The sequence below is a fragment of the Macaca mulatta genome, chromosome 1 (genome assembly GCF_049350105.2).
Source record: "Macaca mulatta isolate MMU2019108-1 chromosome 1, T2T-MMU8v2.0, whole genome shotgun sequence".
NCBI lineage: Eukaryota > Metazoa > Chordata > Mammalia > Primates > Cercopithecidae > Macaca > Macaca mulatta.
The window spans coordinates 208,583,025-208,609,842 of record NC_133406.1 but is presented as its reverse complement, the minus strand read 5'-3'; the positions used below and the strand labels follow the sequence as shown (position 1 = coordinate 208,609,842).

General features: G+C 51.0%; 2 protein-coding genes across 7 annotated transcripts in view; both read left to right on the top strand.

Annotated features, from left to right (window-relative positions):
* Window positions 1-15,049, top strand: part of LCK (LCK proto-oncogene, Src family tyrosine kinase) — a 33,987-nt gene extending 18,938 nt beyond the window's left edge. Inside the window, exons 1-13 of one of the 6 annotated variants that reach the window (XM_015134128.3) lie at window positions 1,402-1,558; window positions 1,655-1,764; window positions 1,983-2,064; window positions 2,239-2,329; window positions 2,560-2,658; window positions 2,801-2,904; window positions 3,258-3,407; window positions 3,681-3,833; window positions 3,951-4,130; window positions 8,269-8,345; window positions 8,437-8,590; window positions 8,675-8,806; window positions 14,401-15,049. In XM_015134128.3, the coding sequence (XP_014989614.1) occupies window positions 1,660-1,764; window positions 1,983-2,064; window positions 2,239-2,329; window positions 2,560-2,658; window positions 2,801-2,904; window positions 3,258-3,407; window positions 3,681-3,833; window positions 3,951-4,130; window positions 8,269-8,345; window positions 8,437-8,590; window positions 8,675-8,806; window positions 14,401-14,603 (1,530 nt within the window). In that variant the 5' untranslated portion in view covers window positions 1,402-1,558; window positions 1,655-1,659 and the 3' untranslated portion in view covers window positions 14,604-15,049. Of the gene's footprint in view, window positions 1-1,401; window positions 1,559-1,634; window positions 1,765-1,982; window positions 2,330-2,559; window positions 2,659-2,800; window positions 2,905-3,257; window positions 3,408-3,680; window positions 3,834-3,950; window positions 4,131-8,268; window positions 8,346-8,436; window positions 8,591-8,674; window positions 8,807-14,400 lie in introns of those variants that run through there. The other 5 variants (XM_077964645.1, XM_015134119.3, XM_015134108.3 and 2 more) reach the window with 5 other exon arrangements.
* A 7,385-nt stretch (window positions 15,050-22,434) lies between these two features.
* HDAC1 (histone deacetylase 1) overlaps window positions 22,435-26,818 on the top strand; it is a 44,100-nt gene continuing 39,716 nt past the window's right edge. The window contains exon 1 of the mRNA XM_015134135.3: window positions 22,435-22,549. Coding sequence (XP_014989621.1) covers window positions 22,501-22,549 — 49 coding nt within the window. The 5' untranslated portion in view covers window positions 22,435-22,500. The remainder of the gene's footprint in view (window positions 22,550-26,818) is intronic.

Genomic DNA, 26,818 nt, shown 5'->3' with positions numbered 1-26,818 from the left:
TGCAGTGAGCTGAGATCCGGCCACTGCACTCCAGCCTGGGCGACACGGTGAGACTCCATCTCAAAAAAAAAAAAAAAGAAAAAAAAGAAAATAGCATGGGGTGTCTGGGAAAGGCAAGAATAGTTCAGAACACAGGCTGTGTGTGGAGGTGTGTGTGGGGGTGCCTGTGTGTGGGTGTGTTTGTGTGTGTGAGTGTGGGTGTGTGGGGGTATGTATGGAGGAGATGCCTGTGCGTGTGTGTGAGTGTATGTGGGGGTGAGTGTGTGGGTGTGTGCATGGGTGTGGGTATGTGGAGGTGCCTGTGTGTGTGTATGAATGTGTGTGTGGGGGTCATGTGTGCGGGTGTGGGTGCCTGTGTGTGTGTGTGTGTATGTGGGTGTGTTTGTGGGTGTGACTGTGTGGGTGTGTGGATGAGTGTGTGTGTTTGTGGGTATGGGTGCCTGTGTGTGTGGGGAATATGTGTAGAGAGTGTGTGTGAATGTGTGTGTGTGAGGGTGGGTGCCTGTGTGTGTTGGGGGGCACTTTTGGGGGGTGAGAGTATGTGTTTATTGAGTGTGAGTGTGGGTGCCTGAGTGTGGGAGGGTGAGTCTGTGTGTGAGTGTGGGGGGGTACCTGTGAGGGGTGAGTGTGTGTGTATGTGAAAGTGTGTGTGGATGCCTCTGTGGAGGTGGGATGGGGGTGCCTCTGTGTGTGTGTGTGTGTAGGGTCTGTGTATATATAGGGTGTGTGTGAGTGTGTGTGTGTGAGAGAGTGTGTGTGTAGCAGAATGGACTGCGAAGGTGGATTTGATCTTGAAGTTCTGGAATGCACGGTACATCAAACTTTATTTGAGGACAGCGCTTTCCAAGCGCTCTGAGGAGCAGCCCTAGACAAGGAGGAGCTGCAGGGACTCCGGGGGCTTCAAAGTGAGGGCCCCATTCTGCTTCAGACAAAACAGGCCCACACTTATCGCTTTATCTATGGAGTTCTGCTTGATTTCATCAGACAAAAAATTTCCAGTGCTAACACAGGCAAATAAGCGACAAAAAAAAGTTATGGCCAACAGACTGACTGGAGGGTTTTCTGCTGGGGAGAAGCACGCCTGTGTTTGAAGGAACCCTGTGAGGTGACTGTGGGGCTATGTGAGAGGAACAGCGGGGTCCTGATGGTGGACTTAGGGAGCAGAAGCCTCTTTCTCAGCCTCCTCAGCTAGACAGGGGAATTATAATAGTAGGTGGGGCGTGCACACCTCTCCAGTAGGGGAGGGTCTGATAAGTCAGGTCTCCCCCAGGCTTGGGAAAGTGTGTGTCATCTCTAGGAGGTGGTCCTCCCAACACAGGGTGCCGGCAGAGGGAGAGGGAGGGGGCAGAGGCAGGAAGTGGGTAACTAGACTAACAAAGGTGCCTGTGGCGGTTTGCCCATCCCAGGTGGGAGGGTGGGGCTAGATAGAGCTCAGGGGCCGTGTGTGAATTTACTTGCAGCCTGAGGGCTCAGAGGGAGCAACGGTTTGGAGCTGGGACCCCCTCTTTTAGCTTTTCTGTGGCTGGTGAATGGAGATCCCAAGATCTCACAATCTCAGGTACTTTTGGAACTTTCCAGGGCAAGGCCCCATGATGTCTGATGTTGGGGAGCAGATCTTGGGGGAGCCCCTTCAGCCCCCTCTCCATTCCCTCAGGGACCATGGGCTGTGGCTGCAGCTCACACCCGGAAGATGACTGGATGGAAAACATCGATGTGTGTGAGAACTGCCATTATCCCATAGTCCCACTGGATGGCAAGGGCACGGTAAGAGGCGAGACAGGGGCCTTGGTGAGGGAGTTGGGTAGAGCATGCAACCCAGGAGAAAGAAATGACTCTCCTAAGATCACACAGCAAGTAGCTGGTAGACTCAGGGATAACACCCAACCAGGCTGGAGAGACTGAGAGCAGGGCAGGGGGGAAGGGGGCCAGAGTCTAACCCAGTCTTCTGCTTTCTGACCCCACCCTCATCCCCTACTCCACAGCTGCTCATCAGAAATGGCTCTGAGGTGCGGGACCCACTGGTCACCTACGAAGGCTCCAATCCGCCGGCCTCCCCACTGCAAGGTGACCCCAGGCAGCAGGGCCTGAAAGACAAGGCCTGCCGATCCCTGGCTGTTGGCTTCCACCTCACCCCCACCTACTCTCTCCCCGGTCCTGCCTTCCTTGTCCCCCGCCCTGTAACTCCAGGCTTTCTGCCCATCCCAGCCCGGTTCTCCCTGATGCCCCTTGTTTTTACAGACAACCTGGTTATCGCCCTGCACAGCTATGAGCCCTCTCACGACGGAGACCTGGGCTTTGAGAAGGGGGAGCAGCTCCGCATCCTGGAGCAGTGAGTCCCTCTCCACCTTGCTCTGGAGGAGTCCGTGAGGGAGCGCGATCTCCGGGACCGCAGCCCTCCTGAGGCCACCGGTTGGGGTGGCCGCCCTTGGGACAAAATTCAAGGCTCAGGACTGCTGAGCCAGGGTTCGGCGAGGCTGGCTTAAGGGGTGGAGGGGTCTTTGAGGGAGGGTCTCAGGTCGACAGCTGAGCTAGCCACACTGATCCGCCTCCGTGGCGCAGGAGCGGCGAGTGGTGGAAGGCGCAGTCCCTGACCACAGGCCAGGAAGGCTTCATCCCCTTCAATTTTGTGGCCAAGGCGAACAGCCTGGAGCCCGAACCGTAAGTGGGGACCCGTCGTGGGGGTGAGCGGGAGCAGATCTAGGGATCCTGGAGCAGGGAGTGGGCCTGGGGTGGCGGTGAAGGCTTGAGGGCCACGGAGGAATATCCGACGACAGCCTTCGTTCGCTTCCGCCGTGCACAGCTGGTTCTTCAAGAACCTGAGCCGCAAGGACGCGGAGCGGCAGCTCCTGGCGCCCGGGAACACTCACGGCTCCTTCCTCATCCGGGAGAGCGAGAGCACCGCGGGTGAGCGGGCAGTGGTCTCGACCGGGCGCGGGGGTGCCGCAGGGTGTGCCCGAGGTGGGGGCGCGGGATGAGCCCGAGGGGGGCGCGGGGTGAGTCCGAGGGGGAGCACAGGGTGAGCCCGAGGTGGGGACGCGGAGTGAGCCCGATGGGGACGCGGGGTGAGTCCGAGGGGGAGCGCAGGGTGAGCCCGAGGTGGGGACGCGGAGTGAGCCCGATGGGGACGCGGGGTGAGTCCGAGGGGGAGCGCAGGGTGAGCCCGAGGTGGGGACGCGGGGTGAGCCCGAGGGGGGCGCGGTGGCGGGCCAGACTCACTGCGTTCTTTAGTCCCTTTGTCCATCCATTCATTCATTCAGGATCGTTTTCACTGTCGGTCCGGGACTTCGACCAGAACCAGGGAGAGGTGGTGAAACATTACAAAATCCGTAATCTGGACAACGGTGGCTTCTACATCTCCCCCCGAATCACTTTTCCCGGCCTGCATGAACTGGTCCGCCATTACACCAGTGAGCCCGGCAGGACCCCTCCCCCGTGCCCTATCAGCCTATCTCCCCTCAGTCCCCCTCGGGTGTCCCCCATCCATCTTTCAATGCGCTCCTCCATTCCCCGCAGTGGGTGAGGTGTGGAACTTGACCCTACGGACCCAAGTGTTTGGGTGACAGCCCCACACCCCCCTGCTAGTCCACTTCACCTAGATAGGAGCTTGGAGAAGTGGGGGAAGTGGTGTCAATACGAGGCCTGCCATATTGACAGTCTTCACCCCTCCCTTGTCCTCGCAGATGCTTCAGATGGGCTGTGCACACGGCTGAGCCGCCCCTGCCAGACCCAGAAGCCCCAGAAGCCATGGTGGGAGGACGAGTGGGAGGTTCCCAGGGAGACGCTGAAGCTGGTGGAGCGGCTGGGGGCTGGACAGTTCGGGGAGGTGTGGATGGGTGAGTGTGGCCTCCAGGACTGCCCGGGAAGAGGGGAACGGGAGGGGCTGCTGAGGTGGTGAGAGTCCCAGGACAGCTGCCTGGCGACTCTCCCACTCCTTCCCTTCCCCGATCCAGGGTACTACAACGGGCACACAAAGGTGGCAGTGAAGAGCTTGAAGCAGGGTAGCATGTCCCCGGACGCCTTCCTGGCCGAGGCCAACCTCATGAAGCAGCTGCAACACCAGCGGCTGGTTCGGCTCTACGCTGTGGTCACCCAGGAGCCCATCTACATCATCACTGAATACATGGAGAATGGTGGGTGCCGCCCGAGTCGGCTGCCGGGGGACACTGCTCTCCCCGCTGTCCCTGCCGGAGGGTGAAAGTACACCTTTTTTTCTGGCCCAAAGCTCAAGCAAGGAGGGTTTATTGAGCTTTCCTGGCCCCTAAAGACTCACCTCCAGCTGGGCGCAGTGGCTCAGGCCTGTAATCCCAGCACTTTGGGAGGCTGAGGCCAGCAGATCACGAGGTCAGGAGTTCGAGACCAGCCTGACCAACATGGTGAAACCCCGTCTCTACTAAAAATACAAAAATTAGCCAGGTGTGGTGGCGCATGCCTGTAATCCCAGCTGCTCAGAAGGCTGAGGCAGGAGAATCCCTTTAATCTGGGAGGATGAGGTTGCAATTGCAGTGAACCAAGATCATGCTACTGAACTCCAGCCTGGGTGACAGAGCTCTGTCTCAAAAAAAAAAAAAAAAAAAAAGGCCGGGTGCAGTGGCTCACAGCTGTAATCCCAGCACTTTGGGAGGCTGAGACGGGCGGATCACCAGGTCAGGAGATCGAGACCATCCTGGCTAACACGGTGAAATCCCGTCTCTACTAAAAAATACAAAAAATTAACCAGGCGTGGTGGTGGGCACCTGTAGTCCCAGCTACTCAGGAGGCTGAGGCAGGAGAATGGCGTGAACCCGGGAGGCGGAGCTTGCAGTGAGCCGAGATCGCGCCACTGCACTCCAGCCTGGGCGACTGAGCAAGACTCCATCTCAAGAAAAAAAAAAAAGAAAAAAAAAAAAAGAAAAAAAAAAAAAGAAAAAAAAAAAAGAAAAAAAAAAAAAGACTCACCTCCAGGCATGTGAAAAAGGTATATCCTCTGATCCTGTCTGGGGGCGAGCCTAAGGTAGCAAGAATGTTCTGGAAGAGCATTCACCCCAACCTGCCCTGACCTGCCATTCTGTTTACCTTCTTCAAAGCCCTACCTTGATCTCAGGATGCTTGATCTCAGAAAGCGAATGGGTCCCTACCCCTGTTTCTCTCCCTTCTGCCCCTGAGCTTTGGGAGGGCAGATCTGCCCCGGAAGCCCTCTTTTTCAGTTCTGAGTGAGCCCCCCCACCCCGCACCCTTCTTGGTCTGATACTGGACAGAGTGAGAGCCCCAGGAAGAGGAATACGAGTTTCTAGCCTCAGCTTTGTTCACACCGATTTGCTGTGTGACAGGCCAAGTGCCTGCACTGTCTCTGGTGCTCAGTTTCCTCAAGAATAACAGCAGAAATCTAAATGGGCTCACCAGAATTAATACAGAGTATTCATCAAGGCCTCTAGCGTCTGACTGCCTGGGTCAGAAGTCTGGCTTCATGATTTTATGGCTTTGTGATAATTACATCACCTCTTTCTGTCATGGTTTCCTACTATAATAATGCATTAGTAACCTCCTCATAGGGTCTTGTGAGGATGAAATAATTAATGCATATATAGCAGTTAGAACTATGCCTACTTTAGGCCGGGTCCAGTGGCTCACGCCTGTAATCCCAACACTTTGGGAGGCCAAGGTGGGCGGATCATAAGGTCAGGAGATCGAGACCATCCTGGCTAACACAGTAAAACCCCATCTCTACTAAAAATAAAAAAAATTAGCCTGCGCGGTGGCGGGCACTTGTAGTCCCAGCTGCTCAGGAGGCTGAGGCAGGAGAATGACGTGAACCCAGGAGGCAGAGTTTACAGTGAGCCAAGATCGCACCACTGCACTCCTGCCTGGGCGATAGAGTGACACTTGGTCTCAAAAAAAAAAAAAAAAAAGGACTATGCCTACTTCCAGGTGTAGTGGCTCAAGCCTATAACCTCAGCACTTTGGGAGGCCAAGGTGGGTGGATCACTTGAGCCCAGAAGTTCAAGACCAGTCCGTGCAACATAGCGAGACCTCATTCCTACAAAAAATTTGTAAAAATTAGCCGAGCGTGGTGGTGTATGCCTGTAGTCCCAGCTACTTGGGAGGCTGAAGTGGGAGGACCACTTGAGCCCAGGAGGTTGAGGCTGCACTGAGCTGTGATTGCACCACTGCACTCCAACCTGGGTAACAGAGTGAGACCTTGTCTCAAAAAAACAAAACACAAAAAAACCACAAAACTATGGCTACTATATAGTAACTGATCAATAGGTTTGTCGCTGTTATCTGGCTCTGATTCTTTGGGAGTGTAAGATCTATCCTTCTTTCAGGAAGAGAAACAAGCTGTTCATTGGCTAATGGGAAATCGCAAATAGATTATGTCATGTGTATCTTTTTTTTTTTTTTGTCTCACTCTGTCCTCCAGGCTGGAGTGCAGCGGCACGATCTCAGCTCACTTCAACCTCCTCCTCCTGGGTTCTCATGCCTCAGACTCCCAAGTAACTGGGACCACAAGCATGTGCCACCATGCCTGGCTAATTTTTGTATTTTTAGTAGAGACAGGTTTTCACCTTGTTGGCCAGGCTGCTGTCGATCTCCTGACCTCAGGTGATCCTCCCGCTTTGGCCTCCCAAAGGGCTGGGATTACAGGTGTGAGCCACCATGCCCAGTCTATCATGTGTATCGACTTTGATTGGTAGTTGCTTGTAGCGCTGGAGAAGGATTCTGAGGTTCAATGGAAGTGAGTGCTGGGAATGATTAGTAACATCTGCCATGGACACAATGGAAGAATGGCAGTATATATATGTCTCCGTATTTGCTGTGTGTGGGGGAGGTCTTTGTCTTTGGTAACTAGTTCAGCACTCAAAGTGGGGACACTCAGGTTGCTGTCATCCTTTCACAGGGTTTTTTTTTTTTTGAGACAGAGTCTCGCTCTGTCGCCCAGGCTGGAGTGCAGTGGCGCGATCTCAGCTCACTGCAAGCTCCGCTTCCCGGGTTCACGCCATTCTCCTGCCTCAGCATACTGAGTAGCTGGGACTACAGGCGCCCGCCACCGCGCCTGGCTAATTTTTTGTATCTTTAGTAGAGATGGGGTTTCACCGTAGTCTCGATCTCCTGACCTTGTGATCCACCAGCCTCGGCCTCCCAACGTGCTGGGATTACAGGCATGAGCCACCGCGCCCGGCCATTTCACAGGTTTTTTTTTTTTTTTTTTTTTGAGACGGAGTCTCACGCTGTTGCCCAGGCTGGAGTGCAGTGGCGCGATCTCGGCTCACTGCAAGCTCCGCCTCCCGGGTTCCCGCCATTCTCCTGCCTCAGCCTCCTGAGTAGCTGGGACTACAGGCGCCCGCCACCGCGCCCGGCTAATTTTTTGTATTTTTAGTAGAGACGGGGTTTCACTGTGGTCTCGATCTCCTGACCTTGTGATCCGCCCGCCTCGGCCTCCCAAAGTGCTGGGATTACAGGCTTGAGCCACCGCGCCCGGCCCACAGGGTTTTAATCTCTTGGGAAGGGCCAGTGGTCATTCACTCCATCCTAGCAACTTCCACTCATGTCCAGCTGCCCTCCACTATTAGAGAGGTGGTCCTTCAGACCCCCAGACCCCCTCTTTCTGTATTCCATCCAATATATTCAGCACATTGTTATTGTTTCTTACTCTGGGCTGGGCACCAGGAACATGGATGGATGAAACAAGGTTCCTGTTGTCAAGGTTCCCCAGTTACAGGTACTGGGGAAACCAGAGTTTGTGCCATGGGAAAGTTCCAGCATGCCCATGGGAGTGTAGATGATGATCCAGTTTATTATGCCTGCTAAGATCTAGAGAGGCTTCCTAGAGGGGCAGTCTAACTGGGCCATGAAAGAAAAGTAGAATTTTTTTTAGCAGGCAGAGATGAAATAAAGAGGCTTTGGGGTGACAGCCTAGTAGTCTGAGTGCAGGATCTCAAAATTGTTAAAGTGTTTGAAGTCAAAGGCAGAGTGAGGGAAAGAGAAGAAGCTACCAGTGTCGCCCATGTCAAGCTTTGGATACTAGTTGAGGAGTCTGAATTCTACCTTATTGATGATGAAAAACCTACAGATCCCTCCCAGCGTGCTCTACCCTAGCCCCTCCCTCTGCAAAAAAACCTTCACATATCCTGGGCATCCTTACCCTGAACACACACTCCTCCATTCTCACTCTTCACTCTTCCTTTTCACATGTCAGACACACTTCCAGACATGTGAAAAGGGTCTGGGAGAAGGGTCTGGGGACCTCCTCCTGGGGCAACTTAGGCCAGCAACTCTTGCTTCTGCCCACAGGGAGTCTAGTGGATTTTCTCAAGACCTCTTCAGGCATCAAGTTGACCATCAACAAACTCCTGGACATGGCAGCCCAAGTAAGAAGACTGGGGAGGGGCTGGGCAAGGGCACAGGCCAGTGGCGTGAAGACATCTGGCTCAGGATTGCTGATCTGTGTTTGTCCTGCAGATTGCAGAAGGCATGGCATTCATTGAAGAGCGGAATTATATTCATCGTGACCTTCGGGCTGCCAACATTCTGGTGTCTGACACCCTGAGCTGCAAGATTGCAGACTTTGGCCTAGCACGCCTCATTGAAGACAACGAGTACACAGCCAGGGAGGGTAAGTGTGAGATTTAAGGGTGATCTGGGCCCTGCAGGGTCTAGCCAAGCAGACCCAGGTGACCTCACTCTGCCTCCTCCTTAGGAGCCAAGTTTCCCATTAAGTGGACAGCGCCAGAAGCCATTAACTATGGGACATTCACCATCAAGTCGGATGTGTGGTCTTTTGGGATCCTGCTGACGGAAATTGTCACCCATGGCCGCATCCCTTACCCAGGTTAGAGCCAAGGGCAGGAACTGAAAGGGTGATGGGAAGGGCAGCAAGTCCATGTCTCCCCACTCAATTCTTTCCAGTCTCAGAATCTGAAACTTTGTAGTTGCATCTCCTCTATCCTTTCAGGGGTATGACTCCAACATCCCAAGGCAGATGCCACATCTCCCAGAGCTGGCTTCCATCTCTGTATCTCTCTTTAATAACCCCAGCTCTTTTCTTTTTCTCTTTTTTTGAGGTGGAGTCTAGCTCTGTCGCCCAGGTTGGAGTGCAGTGGCGCCATCTCGGATCACTGCAACCTCTGCCTCCTGGGTTCAAGCAATTCTCCTGCCTCAGCCTCCCAAATAGCTAGGATTACAGGTGCGTGCCACCATGCCCGGCTAGTTTTTTGTATTTTTAGTAGAGACGGGGTTTCACCATGTTAGCCAGGATGGTCTCAATCTCCTGACCTCGTGATCCACCCGCCTCGGCCTCCCAAAGTGCTGCGATTACAGGCATGAGCCACCGCGCCCGGCCCCAGCTCTTTTCTTTAGTTGTGGCCCAGGCAGCCTAGTATGGTAGAAGAGGATCTAGCTCAGAAACAAGAGGCCTACCTTTTATTAGCAGATCTGCCACTGTTGCTAACTTTCTGTTTGGCTTTGTTCAGATCATTCCTTCTTTCCCATCTGTTCTCATTTCTAATATGAGATTAGAACAGTGCTTGGTCAATACTAAGCTATTATCAATCATCACTTTGAACTAGTCACTTCACTTCTCTGAGTCTCAGTTTCCTGATATTAAAAATAAGAGACTAGGCCAGGTACAGTGGCTCATGCCTATAATCCCAGAACTTTGGGAGACCAAGGTGGGAGGATGGCTTGAGCCCAGAAGTTCGAGACCAGCCTGGGCAACAGGTCGAAACCCCATCTCTACAAAAACAAAAATTAGCCAGGTTTGGTGGCATGTGCCTGTAGTCCCAGCTACTCAGAAGGCTGAGGTGGGAGGATTACCTGAGCCAGGGAGGGAGAGGTTGCAGTGAGCCAAGATCATGCCATAGCACTCCAGCCTAGGGCAACAGACCAAGACCCTGCCTCAAAAAAAGAAAAAGAGAGACTCCATCTCTTCCCCCCCCCCAAAAAAAAAATTAAAAATTAGCTGGGCATGGTGGCACACACCTGTAGTTTCAGCTTTTTGGGAGGCTGAGGTGGGAGGATCGCTTGAGCCCAGGAGGTTGAGGGTGCAGTGAGCCATGATCGTTCTATTGCACTCCAGCCTGAGCAACAGAGAGAGAACTTGTCTCAAAAAAAAAAAAAAAAAAAAAAAAAGGAAAAATGAGAGACCATTTGTGAAAGAGCCTGACTCATAGTAGGTTGTCAGTATACACTGACTCCCTCACCATCTCCTGGACAAAGCCCTTTACCCCTGAATTCAGCCAAGACAGGGATGGAATTTTTTGAAAGGAACTTGCTAAGAAACTCTGGGGAGAGGAAATGGAGCACAAAGACAACGGAGTAGGGAGGCGCGGCACAGTGGCTAAATTTGTAGAAGCGTCCCACATCCCCAGAGTAAGGTGAACAGACCTTTGCTCCAAGGAAGGTAAAGACACCTTGGAAGGCCGGATGTGGTGGCTCACGCCTGTAATCCTAACACTTTGGGAGGCCGAGGCTGGTGGATCACAAGGTCAGGTGTTTGAGACCAGCCTGACCAACATGGTGAAATCCCATCTCTACTTAAAAAAAACAAAATTAAAAATTAGCCAGGCCTGGTGGTGCGTACCGGTAATCCCAGATACTCAGGCGGCTGAGGCAGGAGAATTGCTTGAACCTGGGAGGCAGAGGTTGCAGTGAGCCGAGGTCGTGCCACTGCACTCCAGCCTGGGCGACAAAGCGAGACTCCGTCTCAAAACAAAAACAAAAACAAAAAAACACCTTGGAGACAGGTGAAAAGCTGAGGGGCTTCCCTGCCCTGGGCTTGCCCCAACCCAGAGTCCAGGGGTAGTGCTGGAGCTGGAAATATGGAAATACTCTCCAGTTATCCTGCCAGGGGTCCTCACTGCTCCTCGCCTATTCCCACAGAAGGAAACCCATAGGGAATGTATCTATTAGAAGAAAATAGGCAGTGAAAGCATGATGATAAATGGAAACTGACATGTAGCATTAGGGTCAGGGAGACAATGGGGAGAAATGGGGACCTTGGTAAACTTGCAGCTGCTCCAGCAGATGGTTGCAATTAAGGCGTGGGGGACCTGAAAAACTAGATCTTTTTTTTTTTTTAAGAGAAGCCAAAACTTGGAGTTTTAGGAAAATTTGTTCATTTCCATTTATTGGCGATCGAGTCAAATTGTTTAAAAGCACTCTAGGGGCTGGGCACGGTGACTCATGCCTGTAATCCCAGCACTTTGGGAAGCTGAGGTGGGCAGATCACAAGGTCAGGAGTTCGAGACCAGCCTGGCCAACATGGTGAAACCCCACCTCTGCTAAAAATACAAAAATATTAGCCAGGCGTAGTGGTGGGACCTGCAGTCCCAGCCACTAAGGAGGCTGAGACAGGAGAATCACTTGAACCCTGGAGGCAGAGGTTGCAGTGAGCCATGATCATGCCATTGCACTCCAGCCTGCGCGACAGAGTGAGAGTCCATCCCAAAAATAAATATAAATAAATTAAATAAATTAATTAAATGAATAAATAAACAAAACCATTCTAGGGCCAATCCAAAGTGGATCTGTGGGCCATACTCTGGCTGGATTTAACCTGTGGGCTTGCATCCCCTAACTCTGGCCATGGCTGTTTAGTTCTGTGGCCTATGTCCTCCTATGCCCTAATTTTAAAATGTGAGAGTCCCGGTCGGGCATGGTGGCTCACGCTTGCCATCCTTGCACTTTGGGAGGCTGAGATGGGCAGATCACGTGGTCAGGAGTTGGAGACCAGCCTGACCAACATAGTGAAACCCCATCTCTACTAAAAGTACAAAAATTAGCCGGGTGTGGTGGCATGCGCCTGTAGTCCCAGCTACTCAGGAAGCTGAGGCAGGGGAATCCCTTGAACCCGGGAGGTGGAGGTTGCAGTGAGCCGAGACCATGCCATTGCACTCCAGCCTGGGCAACACAGTGAGACTCTGTCTCAAAAAGAAAAAAAAAATAAAATTGCGAGAGTCCTATAGGTAGAGGCCTCCCTTGTACAAGTCCTGGGGAAAAAGGGTCTCTGTTGACCAGGCTTTAGTCCCAAACTTTCCAGGAGCAAAACTTTGATTTTGTAAATACCCTATAAGCTTTTGGTCTTTGGGAACTGCTTGTCACAATCTTTGTTCAGAAGACTGAAGGAGAAACCAGACACTACATGAGCAATTTAGAAACAGGGAAGGAGGGAGCTGTGTTACTGCTGTGATCACGTAGTTCTCCAGAACAATTCTTCTTGGGGTCTACATGCCAAACGCCTGCCAGAGGGGCTAGGACCAGCATAAAGGGAGGGAACCAGCTCAAAGACTATTTCATCTGGGTCATGGAGGGGCCTGGGGAACCTTCTCAAGCCCAAATAAAGTCTGCTTTGCTGAGGCCCAGCGTCCATTTGGCTTCCTGATGCAGGATGTCATGTGCCTGGTCTTAAAACTGGAGCGACTTCACCACTGTCTTGGTTGTGAGTGCCCATGCTGCCCTGGGCCCTGACCATCTCATCATTCCTACCAAATAATCATCATCCCAGGTGCCCTTTATTACTTATTTATTTATGTATGTATTTCAGACAGAGTCTCTCTCTGTCACCCAGGTTGGAGTGCAGTGGCATGATCTCAGCTCACTGCAACCTCTACCTCCTGGGTTTAAGTGATTCTTCTGCCTCAGTCTCTTGAGTAGCTGGAATTACAGGTGTATGCCACCACGCCCAGCTAATTTTTGTATTTTTTTAGTACAAACAGGGTTTTACCATGTTGGCCAGGCTGGTTTCAAACTCCTAACCTCAGGTGATCCACCTGCCTCAGCCTCCCAAAGTGCCGGGATTACAGGCGTGAGCCACTGCACCTGGCCTCAGGTGCCCTCTATGAAGCATCTCCGATCCAGACTTTCTGTGCCTGGATAGATTCGATGCTTTCTGTGATATATATATATAATTTTTATTTATTTTTTATTTTTTGAGACAAGAGTCTGGCTTGAGTTGCTCAGGCTGGAGTGTAATGGCGCAGTCTCAGTTCACTACAACCTCTGCACCTCCACCTCCTGGGTTCAAGCAATTACTGTGCCTCAGCCTCCCAAGTAGCTGGGACTACAGGCATGTACCACCATGCCCGGCTAATTTTTGTATTTTTAGTAAAGATGGGGTTTTGCCATGTTGTTCAGGCTGGTCTTGAACTCCTGGCCTCAAGAGATCTCCCTGCCTTGGCCTCCCACAGTGCTGGGATTACAGACGTGAGCCACCATGCCTGGCTTGTGCACTATATTTGATGCTTTCTCATCAATCCTCATTCAATCCTCATAAGAATTCTGTCAGGTAGGAATAGCTATTTACTCTTTACTCTATTTTCCAAATAAGGAAACTGGGCTCGCCCAAGGTCCCACAACTAACATGTGTGTATTATTGAGCATTTAATTTATACCAGGGAAGCCGGTCATGGTGGTGTGCACCTGTTGTCTAGCTATTTAGGAGGCTGAGGTGAGAGGATCACTTGAACCCAGGAGTTCAAATCTGCCATGTGCTATGATTGTGCCTGTGAACAGCTGCTGCACTCCAGCCTGGGCAACATAGTGAGATCCCTTATCTAAAACATTTTTTTTAATTTTTGTTTTTATTTATTTATTTATTCATTTATTTATTCATTTATTTATTTTTTGAGATGGAGTCTCGCTCTGTCGCCCAGGCTGGAGTGCAGTGGTGCGATCTTGGCTCACTGCAAGCTCCACCTCCCGGGTTCACGCCATTCTCCTGCCTTAGGCTCCAGAGTAGCTGGGACTACAGGCGCACACCACCATGCCCGGCTACTTTTTTGTATTTTTAGTAAAGATGGAGTTTCACCGTGTTAGCCAGGATGGTCTCGATCTCCTGACCTCGTGATCCACCTGCCTTGGCCTCCCAAAGTGTTGAGATTACAGGCGTGAGCCACCGCGCCCGGCCAACATTTTTTTATTTAAAGTAAATAATTAGCTGGGAACGGTGGCTCACGCCTGTAATCCAGCACTTTGGGAGGCCAAGGCAGGCGGATCACCTGAGGTCGGGAGTTCAAGACCAGCCTGACCAACATGGAGAAACCCATCTCTACTAAAATACAAAATTAGCTGGGCGTGGTGGTGCATGCCTGTAATCCCAGCTACTCCAGAGGCTGAGGCAGGAGAATTGCTTGAACCTGGGAGGTGGAGGTTGTGGTGAGCTGAGATCGTGCCATTGCACTCCAGCCTGGGCAACAAGAGTGAAACTCCATTTCCAAAAAAAAAAAAAAAAGAAATAATCTATACCAGGCACTCCAAGTGGTGTGACTGACATTCAGCAAGTACGGCTTGTGTGACCTTACCATTGATGAAGACCAAGATTCTTTTGGATTGGTGCTCACACTGTGCCAGTTAAATATTCCGAACATTACCCCTGCCTGTGGGCTTCCAGTGCCTGACCTTCATGTCCTTTCTCCCATCAACCCCTAGGGATGACCAACCCGGAGGTGATTCAGAACCTGGAGCGAGGCTACCGCATGCCGTGCCCCGAAAACTGTCCAGAGGAGCTGTACCAACTTATGAGGCTGTGCTGGAAGGAGCGCCCGGAGGACCGGCCCACCTTTGACTACCTGCGCAGTGTGCTGGAGGACTTCTTCACGGCCACGGAGGGCCAGTACCAGCCTCAGCCTTGAGAGGCCTCGAGAGGCCCTGGAGTCCTCCCCTTTTCTCTCCAGCCTGACTTGGGGAGATGCAGTTCTTGTGCCATAGTCACACGGCCTATGCACATATGGACTCTGCACACGAATCTCGCCCATATGTGACACATATGCACCTTGTGTCTGTACACGTGTCCTGTAGTTGCGTGGACTCTGCACATGTGTCTTGTACATGTGTAGCCTGTGCGTGTATGTCTTGGACACTGTATAAGGTACCCCTTTGGCTCTTCCATTTCCTGAGACCACAGAGAGAGGGAAGAAGCCTGGGATTGACAGAAGCTTCTGCCCACCTACTTTTCTTTCCTCAGATCATCCAGAAGTTCTTCGAGTGCCAGGACCTTATCTAATACCTCTGTGTGCTCCTCCTTGGTGCCTGGTCTGGCACGCATCAGGAGCTCAATAAATGTCTGTTGATGACTGTTGTTCATCTCTTTACTGTCCACTCTTTGTGGGTGGGCAGTGGGGGTTAAGAAAATGGTAACTAGGTCACCCTGAGATGGGGTGAAAGATGGGATGAGTGGATGTCTGGGGGCTCTGCAGACCCCTTCAAATGGGACAGTGCTCCTAACCCCTCCCCAAAGGATTCAGGGAGACTCCTGCCTGGAATCCCTTAGGGAATGGGTGTGTCACAGGACCTTCCTCCCCATTATAAAAGGGCAATAGCATTTTTAACTGATTCAAGGGCTATATTTGACCTCATATATTTTTGGGTTTTTTTTTTTTTTTTTTTTTTTTTTTGAGACGGAGTCTCACTCTGTCGCCCAGGCTGGAGTGCAGTGGCGCAATCTCGGCTCACTGCAAGCTCCGCCTCCCGGGTTCACGCCATTCTCTGGCCTCAGCCTCCCGAGTAGCTGGGACTACAGGCGCCCGCCACTGCACCCGGCTAATTTTTTCTATTTTTAGTAGAGACGGGGTTTCACCATGGTCTCGATCTCCTGACCTTGTGATCCGCCCGCCTCGGCCTTCCAAAGTGCTGGGATTACAGGCGTGAGCCACCGCGCCCGGCCATATTTTTGTTTTTTGAGATGGAGTCTCGCTCTGTCGCCCAGGCTGGAGTGCACTGGCCGGATCTCAGCTCACTGCAAGCTCCGCCTCCCGGGTTCACGCCATTCTCCTGCCTCAGCCTCCCGAGTAGCTGGGACTACAGGTGCCCGCCACCTCGCCCGGCTAGTTTTTTGTATTTTTTAGTAGAGACGGAGTTTCACCATGTTAGCCCGGATGGTCTTAATCTTCTGACCCATGATCCGCCTGTCTCGGCCTCCCAAAGTGCTGGGATTACAGGCTTGAGCCACCGTGCCTAGCCCAGATTTTGTTTTTTTAAGGCTAGTCAAATGAATCAGTGGGAGTGGAGGAGGAACAAATAAATCTGTAACTATCTTCAGATTTTTTTATTTTTATTTTTTTGAGACAGGGTCTCACTTTGTCATCCAGGATGGAGTGCAGTGGCATGACCATGGCTCACTGCAGCCTCAACCTCTCCAGCTCAAATGATCCTCCTGTCTCAGCCTCCCGAGTACCTGGGACTACTTTCTTGAGGCCAGAAGTTCAAGGCTAGCCTGGGCAACAGAGTAAGATCCTGGTCTCCAAAAAAAGTTTTAAAAAAACCAAACACACTTAGCCGAGCATAGTAGCTCACGCTTGTAGTCCTAGCAGATCAGGAGGCTGAGGCATGAGGAGTGCGTGAGATATGACTGTGCCACTGCGGCACTCCAGAGTAGGCGACAAAGGGAGATCCTGTCTCAAAAAAAAAAAAAAAAAAAAAAAAAGGAAGGCTTCATTGAGAAGGTGGCTTTTGAGCAAAGACTCCAAGGTGAAGGAGTGAGCCTTGTATGGAGGAGGGGGAGGAGCAGTCAACCAGAGGGAATAGGGTGAGGCAGGCGTTTACCTGGCAAGCTCTGAGAGAGGAGGGTAGATCCTACAGGCCTGGGGCCTTGTGACCTCTGCAGAAGCTATTTTGAGGAAAGTGTGTAGGAATCTCTGCAAAGCTGGTATGATCTGAATTACATTTTATTTATTTATTTATTTTTATTATTTATTTATTTTTTGAAACGGAGTCTCACTCTGTCGCCCAGGCTAGAGTGCAGGGGTGCAATCTTGGCCCACTGCAAGCTCCGCCTTTCCCTGCCTCACTCCTGAGTAGCTGGGACTACAGGAGCCCACCACCAAGCCCAGCTAATTTTTTTGTATTTTTAGTAGAGACGGGGTTTCACCGTGTTAGCCAGGATGGTCTTGATCTCCTGACCTCATGCTCTGCCCGCCTTGGCCTTCCAAAGTGCTGGCATTACAGGTGTGAGCCACCGCACCCGGTCTATTTTTTTATTTTTTATTGAGATGGGGTCTTACTCTGTTACCCAGGCTGGAGAACAAAGGTGAAATCTCGGCTCACTGCAGCCTCTGCCTCATGGACTCAAACAATCCTCCCACCTCAGCCTCCTAAGTAGCTGGGACCACAGGCGTACACCACCACTCCCAGCTAATTTTTTGTATTTTTGGTGGAGACGGGGTTTCACCATGTTGCCCAGGCTGATCTCGAACTCCCAAGCTCAAGTGATCTGTCTTCCTCAGCCTCCCAAAGTGCTGGGATTACAGGCGTAAGTCACAGCGCTCGGCCCTGACTTACATTTTAAAAGGATGGCTCTTACTGCTGTCTTGAAAATAGACTGAGTTAGTCAGTTTATAAAAGTGGGGAGATTTTACATAAAACTCCAGATTTCTGCCTTCTCTTTTTTTTTTTTTTTTTTTGAGACAGAGTCTGGCTCTGCCGCCCAGGCTGGAGTGCAGTGGCCGGATCTCAGCTCACTGCAAGCTCCGCCTCCCGGGTTCACGCCATTCTCCTGCCTCAGCCTCCCGAGTAGTTGGGACTACAGGCGCCCGCCACCGCGCCCGGCTAGTTTTTTGTATTTTTTAGCAGAGACGGGGTTTCACCGTGTTAGCCAGGATGGTCTCGATCTCCTGACCTCGTGATCCGCCCGTCTCGGCCTCCCAAAGTGCTGGGATTACAGGCTTGAGCCACCGTGCCCGGCCTTCTGCCTTCTCTTGTAAAATAGGGGCTAGGTACGTTGGCTCACTCCTATAATCCCAGCATTTTGGAAGGCCAACATGGGCAGATTGCTTGAGCCCAGGAGTTTAAGACCAGACTGGGCAACATGGCAAAACCCTGTCTCTGCAAAAAAAAAAAAAAAAAATTAGCAGGGTGTGGTGGCACACACCTGTAGTCCCAGCTACTCAGGAGGCACGCCTGTATTCCCAGCTACTTAGGAGGATGGCTTGAGCCCAGGAAGTCAAGGCTGCAGTCAGCATGATCCTGCCACTGTACTTCAGCTTAAGCGAAAAAGAGAGCGAAACCCCATCTCAAAAAAAAAAAAAAAAAAAAGGAAGATTTAGCTATGTTGGACTTACCTGTCCTCATGGAGCCAAATAATGGCCACCCCTCCAGGTAGGGCATGAACTCTGCCTTTGCCAGAGTCCCCTCCACTCCCTGTTGGTCTTAGACAATGAAACTGAGTGTTAGTAGCTATTTATCATCAAGTTCGTGCTTGTTGTTCTTATAATAAAGAGAAGTGGTTTAATAAATGGTATAATAAAGAAAATTACATTATGGTATAATAAAGAAAATGGTTTTTTTGCACACACATTTCCATTAAAAAGTGAGAAAATTAAAGATACCTGAGGATGGCAGAGTGTTTGATGAAAGATGGGGAAATGTCAGCCAGGCACGGTGGCTCACACCTGTAATCCCAGCAGTTTAGGAGACCTGGGCATGTGGATCACAAGGTGAGAAGTTCAAAATCAACCTGGCCAACATAATGAAACCCCGGCACTACTAAGAATACGAAAAGTTAGCCAGGTGTGGTGGCAGGAGCCTGTAATCCCAGCTACTTGAGAGGCTGAGGCAGGAGAATCGCTTGAATCCAGGAGGCAGAGGTTGTGGTGAGCCAAGGTCACACTATTGCACTCCAGCCTGAGCCACTAGAGCGAAACTGTCTCAAAAAAAAAAAAAAAAAAAAAAAGATGGGGGAATGTCATATTTCTTTATTAAAGGGAAAATAATCTAATTTTTAAATTTTATTTATTATTTTTGTTTTATTTTATTTTTGAGACAGAGTTTTGCTCTTGTCCCCCAGGCTGGAGTGCAATGGTGCGATCTCAGCTCACTGCAACCTCTACCTCCGGGCTTCAAGGAATTCTCCTGCCTTAGCCTCCCTAGTAGCTGGGATTATAGGCGCCTGCCACCATGTCTAGCTAATTTTTATATTTTTAGTAGACATGGGGTTTCACCATGTTGGCCAGGCTGGGCTCGAACTCCTGACCTTGGGCGATCTGCCCGCCTCGGTCTCCCAAACTGCTGGGATTACAAGCTTGAGCAACCATGCCCGGCCTCTAATTTTTAAAATATGCAAACAAAGGGCCGGGTGTGGGGACTCATGCCTGTAATCTCGCAGTTTGGGAGGCCGAGGTGGGCAGATCACGAGGTCAGGACATCAAGACCATCCTGGCTCACACTGTGAAACCCCATCTCTACTAAAAACACAAAAAATTAGCCGGGCATGGTGGCGGGTGCCTGTAGTCCCAGCTACTTGGGAGGCTGAGGCGGGAGAATGGCATGAACCCGGGATGGGGAGCTTGCAGTGATCCAAGATGGCGCCACTGCACTCGTCTGGGCGATAGAGCAAGATTCCGTCTTTAAAAAAAAAAAAAAAAAAAAAAAAAAAAAAAAAAAAAGGCCGGGCGCAGTGGCTCACGCCTGTAATCCCAGCACTTTGGGAGGCCGAGGCGGGCGGATCACAAGGTCAGGAGATCGAGACCATTCTGGTGAACACGGTGAAACCCTGTTTCTACTACAAATACAAAAAAGTAGCCGGGCGTGGTGTCGGGCGCCTGTAGTCCCAGCTACTTGAGAGGCTGAGGCGGGAGAATGGTGTGAACCCGGGAGGTGGAGGTTGCAGTGAGCCGAGATAGTGCCACTGCACTCCAGCCTGGGCAACAGAACCAGACTCCATCTCTCAAAAAAAAAAAAAAAAAAAAAAATGCAAACAAAGAGCCTCTGAGTCATAACAACATAAATCTATCACCTGACTGACCTGCTGCCACACCTCATGATCTCATCTGATCCCCACACTCCTTCTCTTTGGGATACTGTGTGCTACCATAGTGTCGGTGAATTTTGTATTCCTATCCTCCCCATTTTTATTATTTTATTTTATTTCTTTTATTTATTTGAGACAGAGTCTCACTCTGTCATCCAAGCTGGAATGCAGTGGCCTGATCTCGGCTCACTGCAACCTCCACCTCCTGATTTCAAGCGATTCTCCTGCCTCAGCCTCCTAAGTAGCTGGGACCTACAGGCGTGCACCACCACACCCAGCTAATTTTCGTATTTTTAGTAGAGACGGGGTTTCACCATGTTGGCCAGGCTGGTCTCGAACTCTTGACCGCACGTGATCTGCCTGCCTCAGCCTCCCAAAGTGCTGGGATTACAGGCGTGAGCCACAGCAGCCGGCCTCCTCCCCATTTTATAACAAGGGAAATGGAGGCCCAGAACGGTTAAGTAAACCCACCCAGGGCTAGCTGAGAATTAGCAGCAGAGAACTCGGAGTAGAATTTGTTCCCTGGCCCTTTGCTGTTTCTATTATAGAGGTAACCAGCCTTAGATTTTCTGTTACCTTATAATTAATGACTTAAATGCAGTTTCTGAGTGAGAAACACAAGTCCCAAACACTCTTTAAAGAGGCATAAAGATGTATCTTGTTTTGTTTTGTTTGAGACAAGGCCTGGCTCTATTGCCCAGGCTGGAGTGTGGTGGTGTGATATTGGCTCACTGCAACATCTGTCTCCTGGGCTCAGGCTATCATCCCACCTCAGCCTCCTGAGTAGCTGGAACTACAGGAGCGTGCCCCCACACCCGGGTAATTTTTCTATTTTTTGTAGAGATGGGGTTTTGCCGTGTTGCCCGGGCTGGTCTTGAACTCATGAACTCAAGTGATCCACCTGCCTTGGCCTCCTAAAGTGTTGGGATTACAGACATGAGCTTGCCCTGTCTCTTGTTGAATGTAGGACCACGAGTAGGTGGCTAACTTAGTGCAATGTTTGGCATATAGGAAGCACTCATTAAATATCGACATTATTTTAGTTATTTTAATAGCCCAGCATTGCACTTTTAGGTCTTTCCGCTTTCAGTGATGATCAGTTGATAATTGATGATCTGGTGGAGTGGTCCTCAATGGGAGAGTTGGGGGCAATTTTACACTCCCTTACACCCCACTAATCTTCCCCCCAATCCAGTGGTAAAGCTATTGCACAGTACTTGGCAATGTCTAGAGACAATTTTGGTTGTCACAGCCTGCGGGGAAGGTGCTACTGGCATCTAGTGGGTAGAGGCTAAGGATGCTGCTTAATTTTTTTTTTTTTTTTTTTTTTTTTTTTTTGGAGACAAGAGTTTCGCTCTAGTTGCCCAGGCACAGAACAGCTTCCTACAAAAAAGAATTACCTGGCCCAAAATGTCATTAGCTTCCAAGCTGAGAAACCTGCTCTTCTAGGCCAGGCACCATGGCTCATGCCTGTAACATTGGGAGGCCGAGGCGGGCGGATCCTGAGCTCAGGAGTCGGAGACCACCTTGACCAACATGGAGAAACCTCGTCTCTACTAAAAATACAAAGTTAGCCGGGCGTGGTGGCGCATGCCTGTAAGGCCAGCTACTCGGGAGGCTGAGGCAGGAGAACCGCTTGAACCCAGACGCAGAGATTGCGGTGAGCCGAGATCACACAGCACAGATCACACCATTGTACTCCAGCCAGGGCAACTAAAGCGGAACTGTCCTCAGGGAAGGGAAGGGAAGGGAGGGGAGGGGAGAGGAGGGGAGGGGAAGGGAGGGGAAGAGAAGGGAAGGAAAAAGGAAAGGAAAAAGGAAAGGAAAGGAAAGGAAAGGAAAGGAAAATCTGCTCTCCTATCATAGGATAATCCCATTTCTTCCTGTCTAAAGAGACTCCTACTTAAGTCATCCTGGGTGACTGCTTCAGGGAGGTAGGTTTTGGAGTCAGAAAGGCTGGGTTCTGTCACTTTGTTACAGTGCCTCTGGTGCAAAGAAGGCATTCAAAAAACCCTGTACAGTTGAAAAATTGAATTTAATTACTTTGTGTAACTTTGAGTAATTCACAGAAATCTGAACTTCTTTATCCTGTCCTGTAAAATGGAGGTAAAAAGCCCTTGGCCGAGAGGTGTTTTGAGGAAAAACTGAAATAACATTGGTAAACTGTCGCACAGTACTTGGCACACAGCAGCCCCTCGACAAACAGCTTTCTTTCCCTTTCTTGTCAGTTTCTTCCTCTCAAAACCAGCGTGTTGCTTTTCTTTTTAATTTAATTATTTTTCTGTAGCCCTCCTTTGCGATCACAAACTCGCTTTCTAACCCAGGTTCAGCCCTTTTATTGGCTGAGTGACCTTGTGCAAGTCACTTTTCCCCTGTAGGCCTCGGTTTATTCTCCGTAAAATCAGAAAGTTGGCCTCCGATCTCCAAGCACGCTTTTCACGACCAAGTGGGACTGTTAAGTTTACGGAGCTGCTTTCCTCCCCCGGGACTGATGGTACGGTCCCCGGGCGGCTCCCCACCCATCTGTCGCAGACCTTGGTACAGGCCCAGGGGGCCCTCGGCGGCCTCTCCGGGCTGCCCTTGCCCCCTGCCGAGTTCCGGGCCCGTGTCTGCGCAAGCTGATTGGCTGGAGCGGTGCCCGGGCTGCGCGGCTATAGGTGAGCTCAGGAGGGGACGGGCGGGGCGGGCCGGAGACCCGCCCCCTCCCCCCTGGGTCGGACGCTGAGCTGAGCCGCGGGCGGGAGGGCGGACGGACCGACTGACGGTAGGGACGGGAGGCGAGCAAGATGGCGCAGACGCAGGGCACCCGGAGGAAAGTCTGTTACTACTACGACGGTGAGCACTGTCCTCGCGGCGGGGGCGGGGCCGGGCCGGGCCGAACCGGGGACCTGGAGGCTGAGGCTGGAGCGCCGATGGGAGGCTGCGGGAGGCTGAGGCGCTGGGGAGAGGCTCGGAGAGGAGGCTGCGAGGGGGAAGTCGAGGCTGAGGGAGGAGGCTGTGAGGAAAGGAGATCGAGGCTGAGATCGAGGGGATCGCGTGGGGGAACCCTGAGGTAATCTTGGTGGGAAGATTCTGAGGAAGTCTGATGTGGAGAGTTTGATGTGGAGAGTTTGAGTGGGACTCCTAGAGGGGAGGGTGCGTCCGAGGAGGGAGGCTGAATCTGATGGAGACGGCTGCAAGGATACATTTTCTTGCCGAGAACCCAAAGCTCTTCCCTGCCCCGTCTCTTCCTCATCTTTTCTGGGAGAAGAGCCCTGCACGACTGGTCGCCCGCCTCCCCTCCCCCAGCCTCTGAGCGGGGCCTGCGGTTGCTACTGCGACGTGGGGCGCCAGGGGTTGCAAGGAGAAGGATGCAACCTGTTAAAACAGGCTTCTCACTTAATCTCTCAAGCAGGTTACTGTGTTCGAGGAAGTGTTGAGGGGCTGGGGCGGTGGGAATGATCGGGTCCCAGTGACCGAAGTTCTCTCCGTGTCAGAGCTCAGAGTGTTAGAGGAGCACAGAGAATAGGCACCGAACTCCACCTGAGGAGTCAGCGAAGGAGGGGACGTCTCAGGACCTGAAGAACAGGAGTTCTTAGCCAGGCAAAGGGAAGGCAAAGATAACAGCAAGTTTCAGAGGCAAGAGAGAGGACAGCACCTTTGAAAAACAGGCATTTGACCGGGCGCGGTGGCTCACGCCTGTAATCCGAGCGCTTTGGGAGGCCAGGGCAGGCGGATCACTTGAGGTCAGGAGTTCGAGACCAGCCTGGCCAACATGGCAAAACCCTGTCTCTACAAAAATATAAAAAGTAGCTGGGCGTGGTGGCGCGCGCCTGTAATTCCAGCTACTTGGGAGGCTGAGGCAGGAGAATCCCTTGAACTTGGGAGGTGGAGGTTGCAGTGAGATGAGATCAGGCCACTGGATTCCAGCCTGGGTGACAGAGCAAGACTCTGTCTCAAAAAAAAAAAAAAGGGAAGAAAGAAAAGCAGGCATTTGTAACAGTATGGCTGAGACATAGATTTGGGGGCCTATTGTAGAAGGTGGGGACCCGGGGCGAGGGAAGTGTTGCAAATAATGTGGTTGCTGAAGTAAATGGAGACCGACCAGGTGAGGTGGCTCACACCTGTAATCCCAGCACTTTGGGAGGCCAAGGCTGGTGGATCATCTGAGGTCAGGAGTTCGAGACCAGCCTGGCCAACATGGCGAAACCCCGTCTCTACTAAAAATACAAAATTAGCCGGGCATGGTGTCGCGCACCTGTAATCCCAGCTACTCTGGAGCCTGAGGCAGGAGAATCCCTTAGAACCCGGGAGGTGGAGGTTGCAGTGAGCCAAGATCATACCACTGCACTCCAGCTTGGACAACGGAGTGAGGCTATGTCTTAAAAAAAAAAAAATGTAAACAGGGACCAGACCATGAAGGGCTGGGCATGCTGTCCCAAGGAAGTTGGACTTTATTGAGGGCACTTGTGAATGATTCAAGTTTTATGCAGGTTAGTGACATCATCAGGTTTATACCTTAGAAATTAAAGTCATGGGCTGGGCACGGTGGCTCACACCTGTACTCCCAGCACTTTGGGAGGCTGAGGAGGGCAGATCACGAAGTCAGGAGATCGAGACCATCCTGGCTAACTTGTGAAACCCCGTCTCTACTAAAAATACAAAAAAATTAGCCGAGCGTGGTGGCGGGCGCCTATAATCCCAGCTACTTGGGAGGCTGAGGCAGGAGAATGGTGTGGATGCGGGAGGTGGAGCTTGCAGTGAGCGGAGATCATGCCACTGCACTCTATCCTGGGCGACAGAGGGAGACTCCGTCTCAAAAAAAAAAAAAAGAGAAAGAAATTAAAGTCATGGGGTCCAGGTGCAGTGGCTCACGCCTGTAATCCCAGTACTTTGGGAGGCCGAGGCAGGAGATCACTCGAGGCCAGGAGTTCAAGACCAGCCTGGCCAACGTGGTGAAACCCCGTCTCTACTAAAAATACAAAAATTACCTGGGCGTAGTGGCACGCACCTGTAATCCCAGCTACTCAGGAGGCTGAGGCAGGAGAATCACTTGAACCTGGGAGGCAGAGGTTGCAGTGAGCCAAGATTGCGCCACCGCACTCTAGCCTGGGCAACAGGGTGAGACTCGATCTCAAAAAAATAAAAAAATTAGCCAGGTGTGGTGGCACATGCCTGTAGTCCCAGCTACTCAGGAGGCTGAGGCATAAGAATTGTTTGAAACTGGGAGGCGGAGGTTGCAGTGAGCTGAGTTCTCACCACTGCACTCCATCCTGAGCAAAAGATAGAGACTTGGTCTCAAAAAAACAAAAACGAACAAAAAAAGAAATTCAGATTTTAGGGGTAAGGAAGAAGGCATGGATCCCAAGTTCCTGGTGTGGGCAATACATATATATATAGAGAGAGAGAGACAGTGTCTAGCTCTGTCACCCAGGCTGGAGTGCAGTGGCATGATCTTGGCTCACTGCAACTGCAACGTCCATCTCCTAGATTCAAGGGATTCTCCTGCCTCAGCCTCCTGAGTAGCCAGGATTACAGGCGTACGCCACCATGCTTGGCTAATTTTTGTATTTTTATTAGAGATGGGGTTTCACCATGTTGGCCAGGCTCGTCTCAAACTGACCTCCAGTGATCTGTCTGCCTCAGCCTCCTAAAGTGCTAGGATTACAGGCGTGAGCCACACTTCCTGGCCTCTGGTGTGGGCAATTTGATGGTGAGTGTTTGGAGGTTTGGAGAATGCCATGTCAGTTGATAACTTTTTTTTTTTTTTAACTTATAGAGACGGGGTCTCAATATATTGCCCAGGCTTGTCTTGAACTCCTGGGCCTGGCCTCAAGCAATCCTGCCACCTCAGCCTCCCAGAGTGCTGGGATTACAGGCATAAGCCACTGTTTTTTGTTGTTGTTGTTTGTTTAGAAATAACTATTGATAACTGTTAAGATGTTTGGGGGACATTCAAGTAGAGGCATCCAGTAGGTAGTTTAGAAGATAGAAATTTTTTTGGTAGTCATCAGTATCTTAGTCTGTTATAACAGAACACTGTTTATAAAGAACAGAAATTGCTGGATGTGGTGGCTCATGCCTATAATCCCAGTAGTTTGGGAGGCTGGGGCAGACGGTTCTTTTGAGCCCAGGAGTTTGAGACCAGCCTGGGCAACATAGGGAGACCCCGTCTCAACAAAAAGTAAAAAAATTAGTTGGGCATGATGACATGTGCCTGTAGAGAGGCTGAAGTGGGAGGATCACTTGATCCTGGGAGGTCGACTTTGCAGTGAGCCATGATTGCACCACTGCACTCCAGCCTGGGGGACAGAGTGAGACCTTGTGACAAAAAAAAAAAAAAAAGAGAACATAAATGTATTTCTCATAGTTCTGGAGGCTGAGAAGTCCAAGGCTGGAAAGGCCAAGATCAGGGTGCCAGCATTTGGTGTCTGGTGAGGGTCTGGTCTCTACTTTCAAGATGGTGCTTTGAATTCAGTGTCTTCTTATGACGGAAGGTGGAAAGGCAAAAAAGGATGAACTCTCTGTTTTTTTAATAAGGCCATTAATGTATTAGGATGGTAGAGCCCTTAAGACCTAAACACCTCCCAAAAGGCTCCACTTCCAAACACTGTTGGCACTGGGGATTATGTTTCCAACACATGAATTTTGGGGGACACATTCAGACCATAGCAATCAGCATGTGGATAGTTATTTTATTTTATTTTATTTATTTATTTATTTATTTATTTATTGTAGAGATGTTGTCTCGCCATGTTGTCCGGGCTGGCCTTGAACTCCTGGGCTCAGGTGATCCTCCCATCTCAACCTCCCAAAGTGCTGGGATTATAGGCATGAGCCACCATTCCTGGCTGGTAGCAATTTTAATTATAGTAAATGTAGTCCTAAAGGATGCAGTCACCCAAGAAGTTATATAGAATTCCAGGGTGGAATTCTAAGGAAGTGGATTGAGGAAAAGTTTAGTGCCCCTCATGCTGTGTACTCCCTCACCATACTATTTGTCACTGTGTAGCGGAATTGCCCATTTACTTGGTCATATTTCTTGTAGGCAGGAGGCTCTTTAGAGAAAGGGGCCATGCCTTGTTTACCTCTGTATCCCCAGCACCAAAAACAATGCCTAGCTCA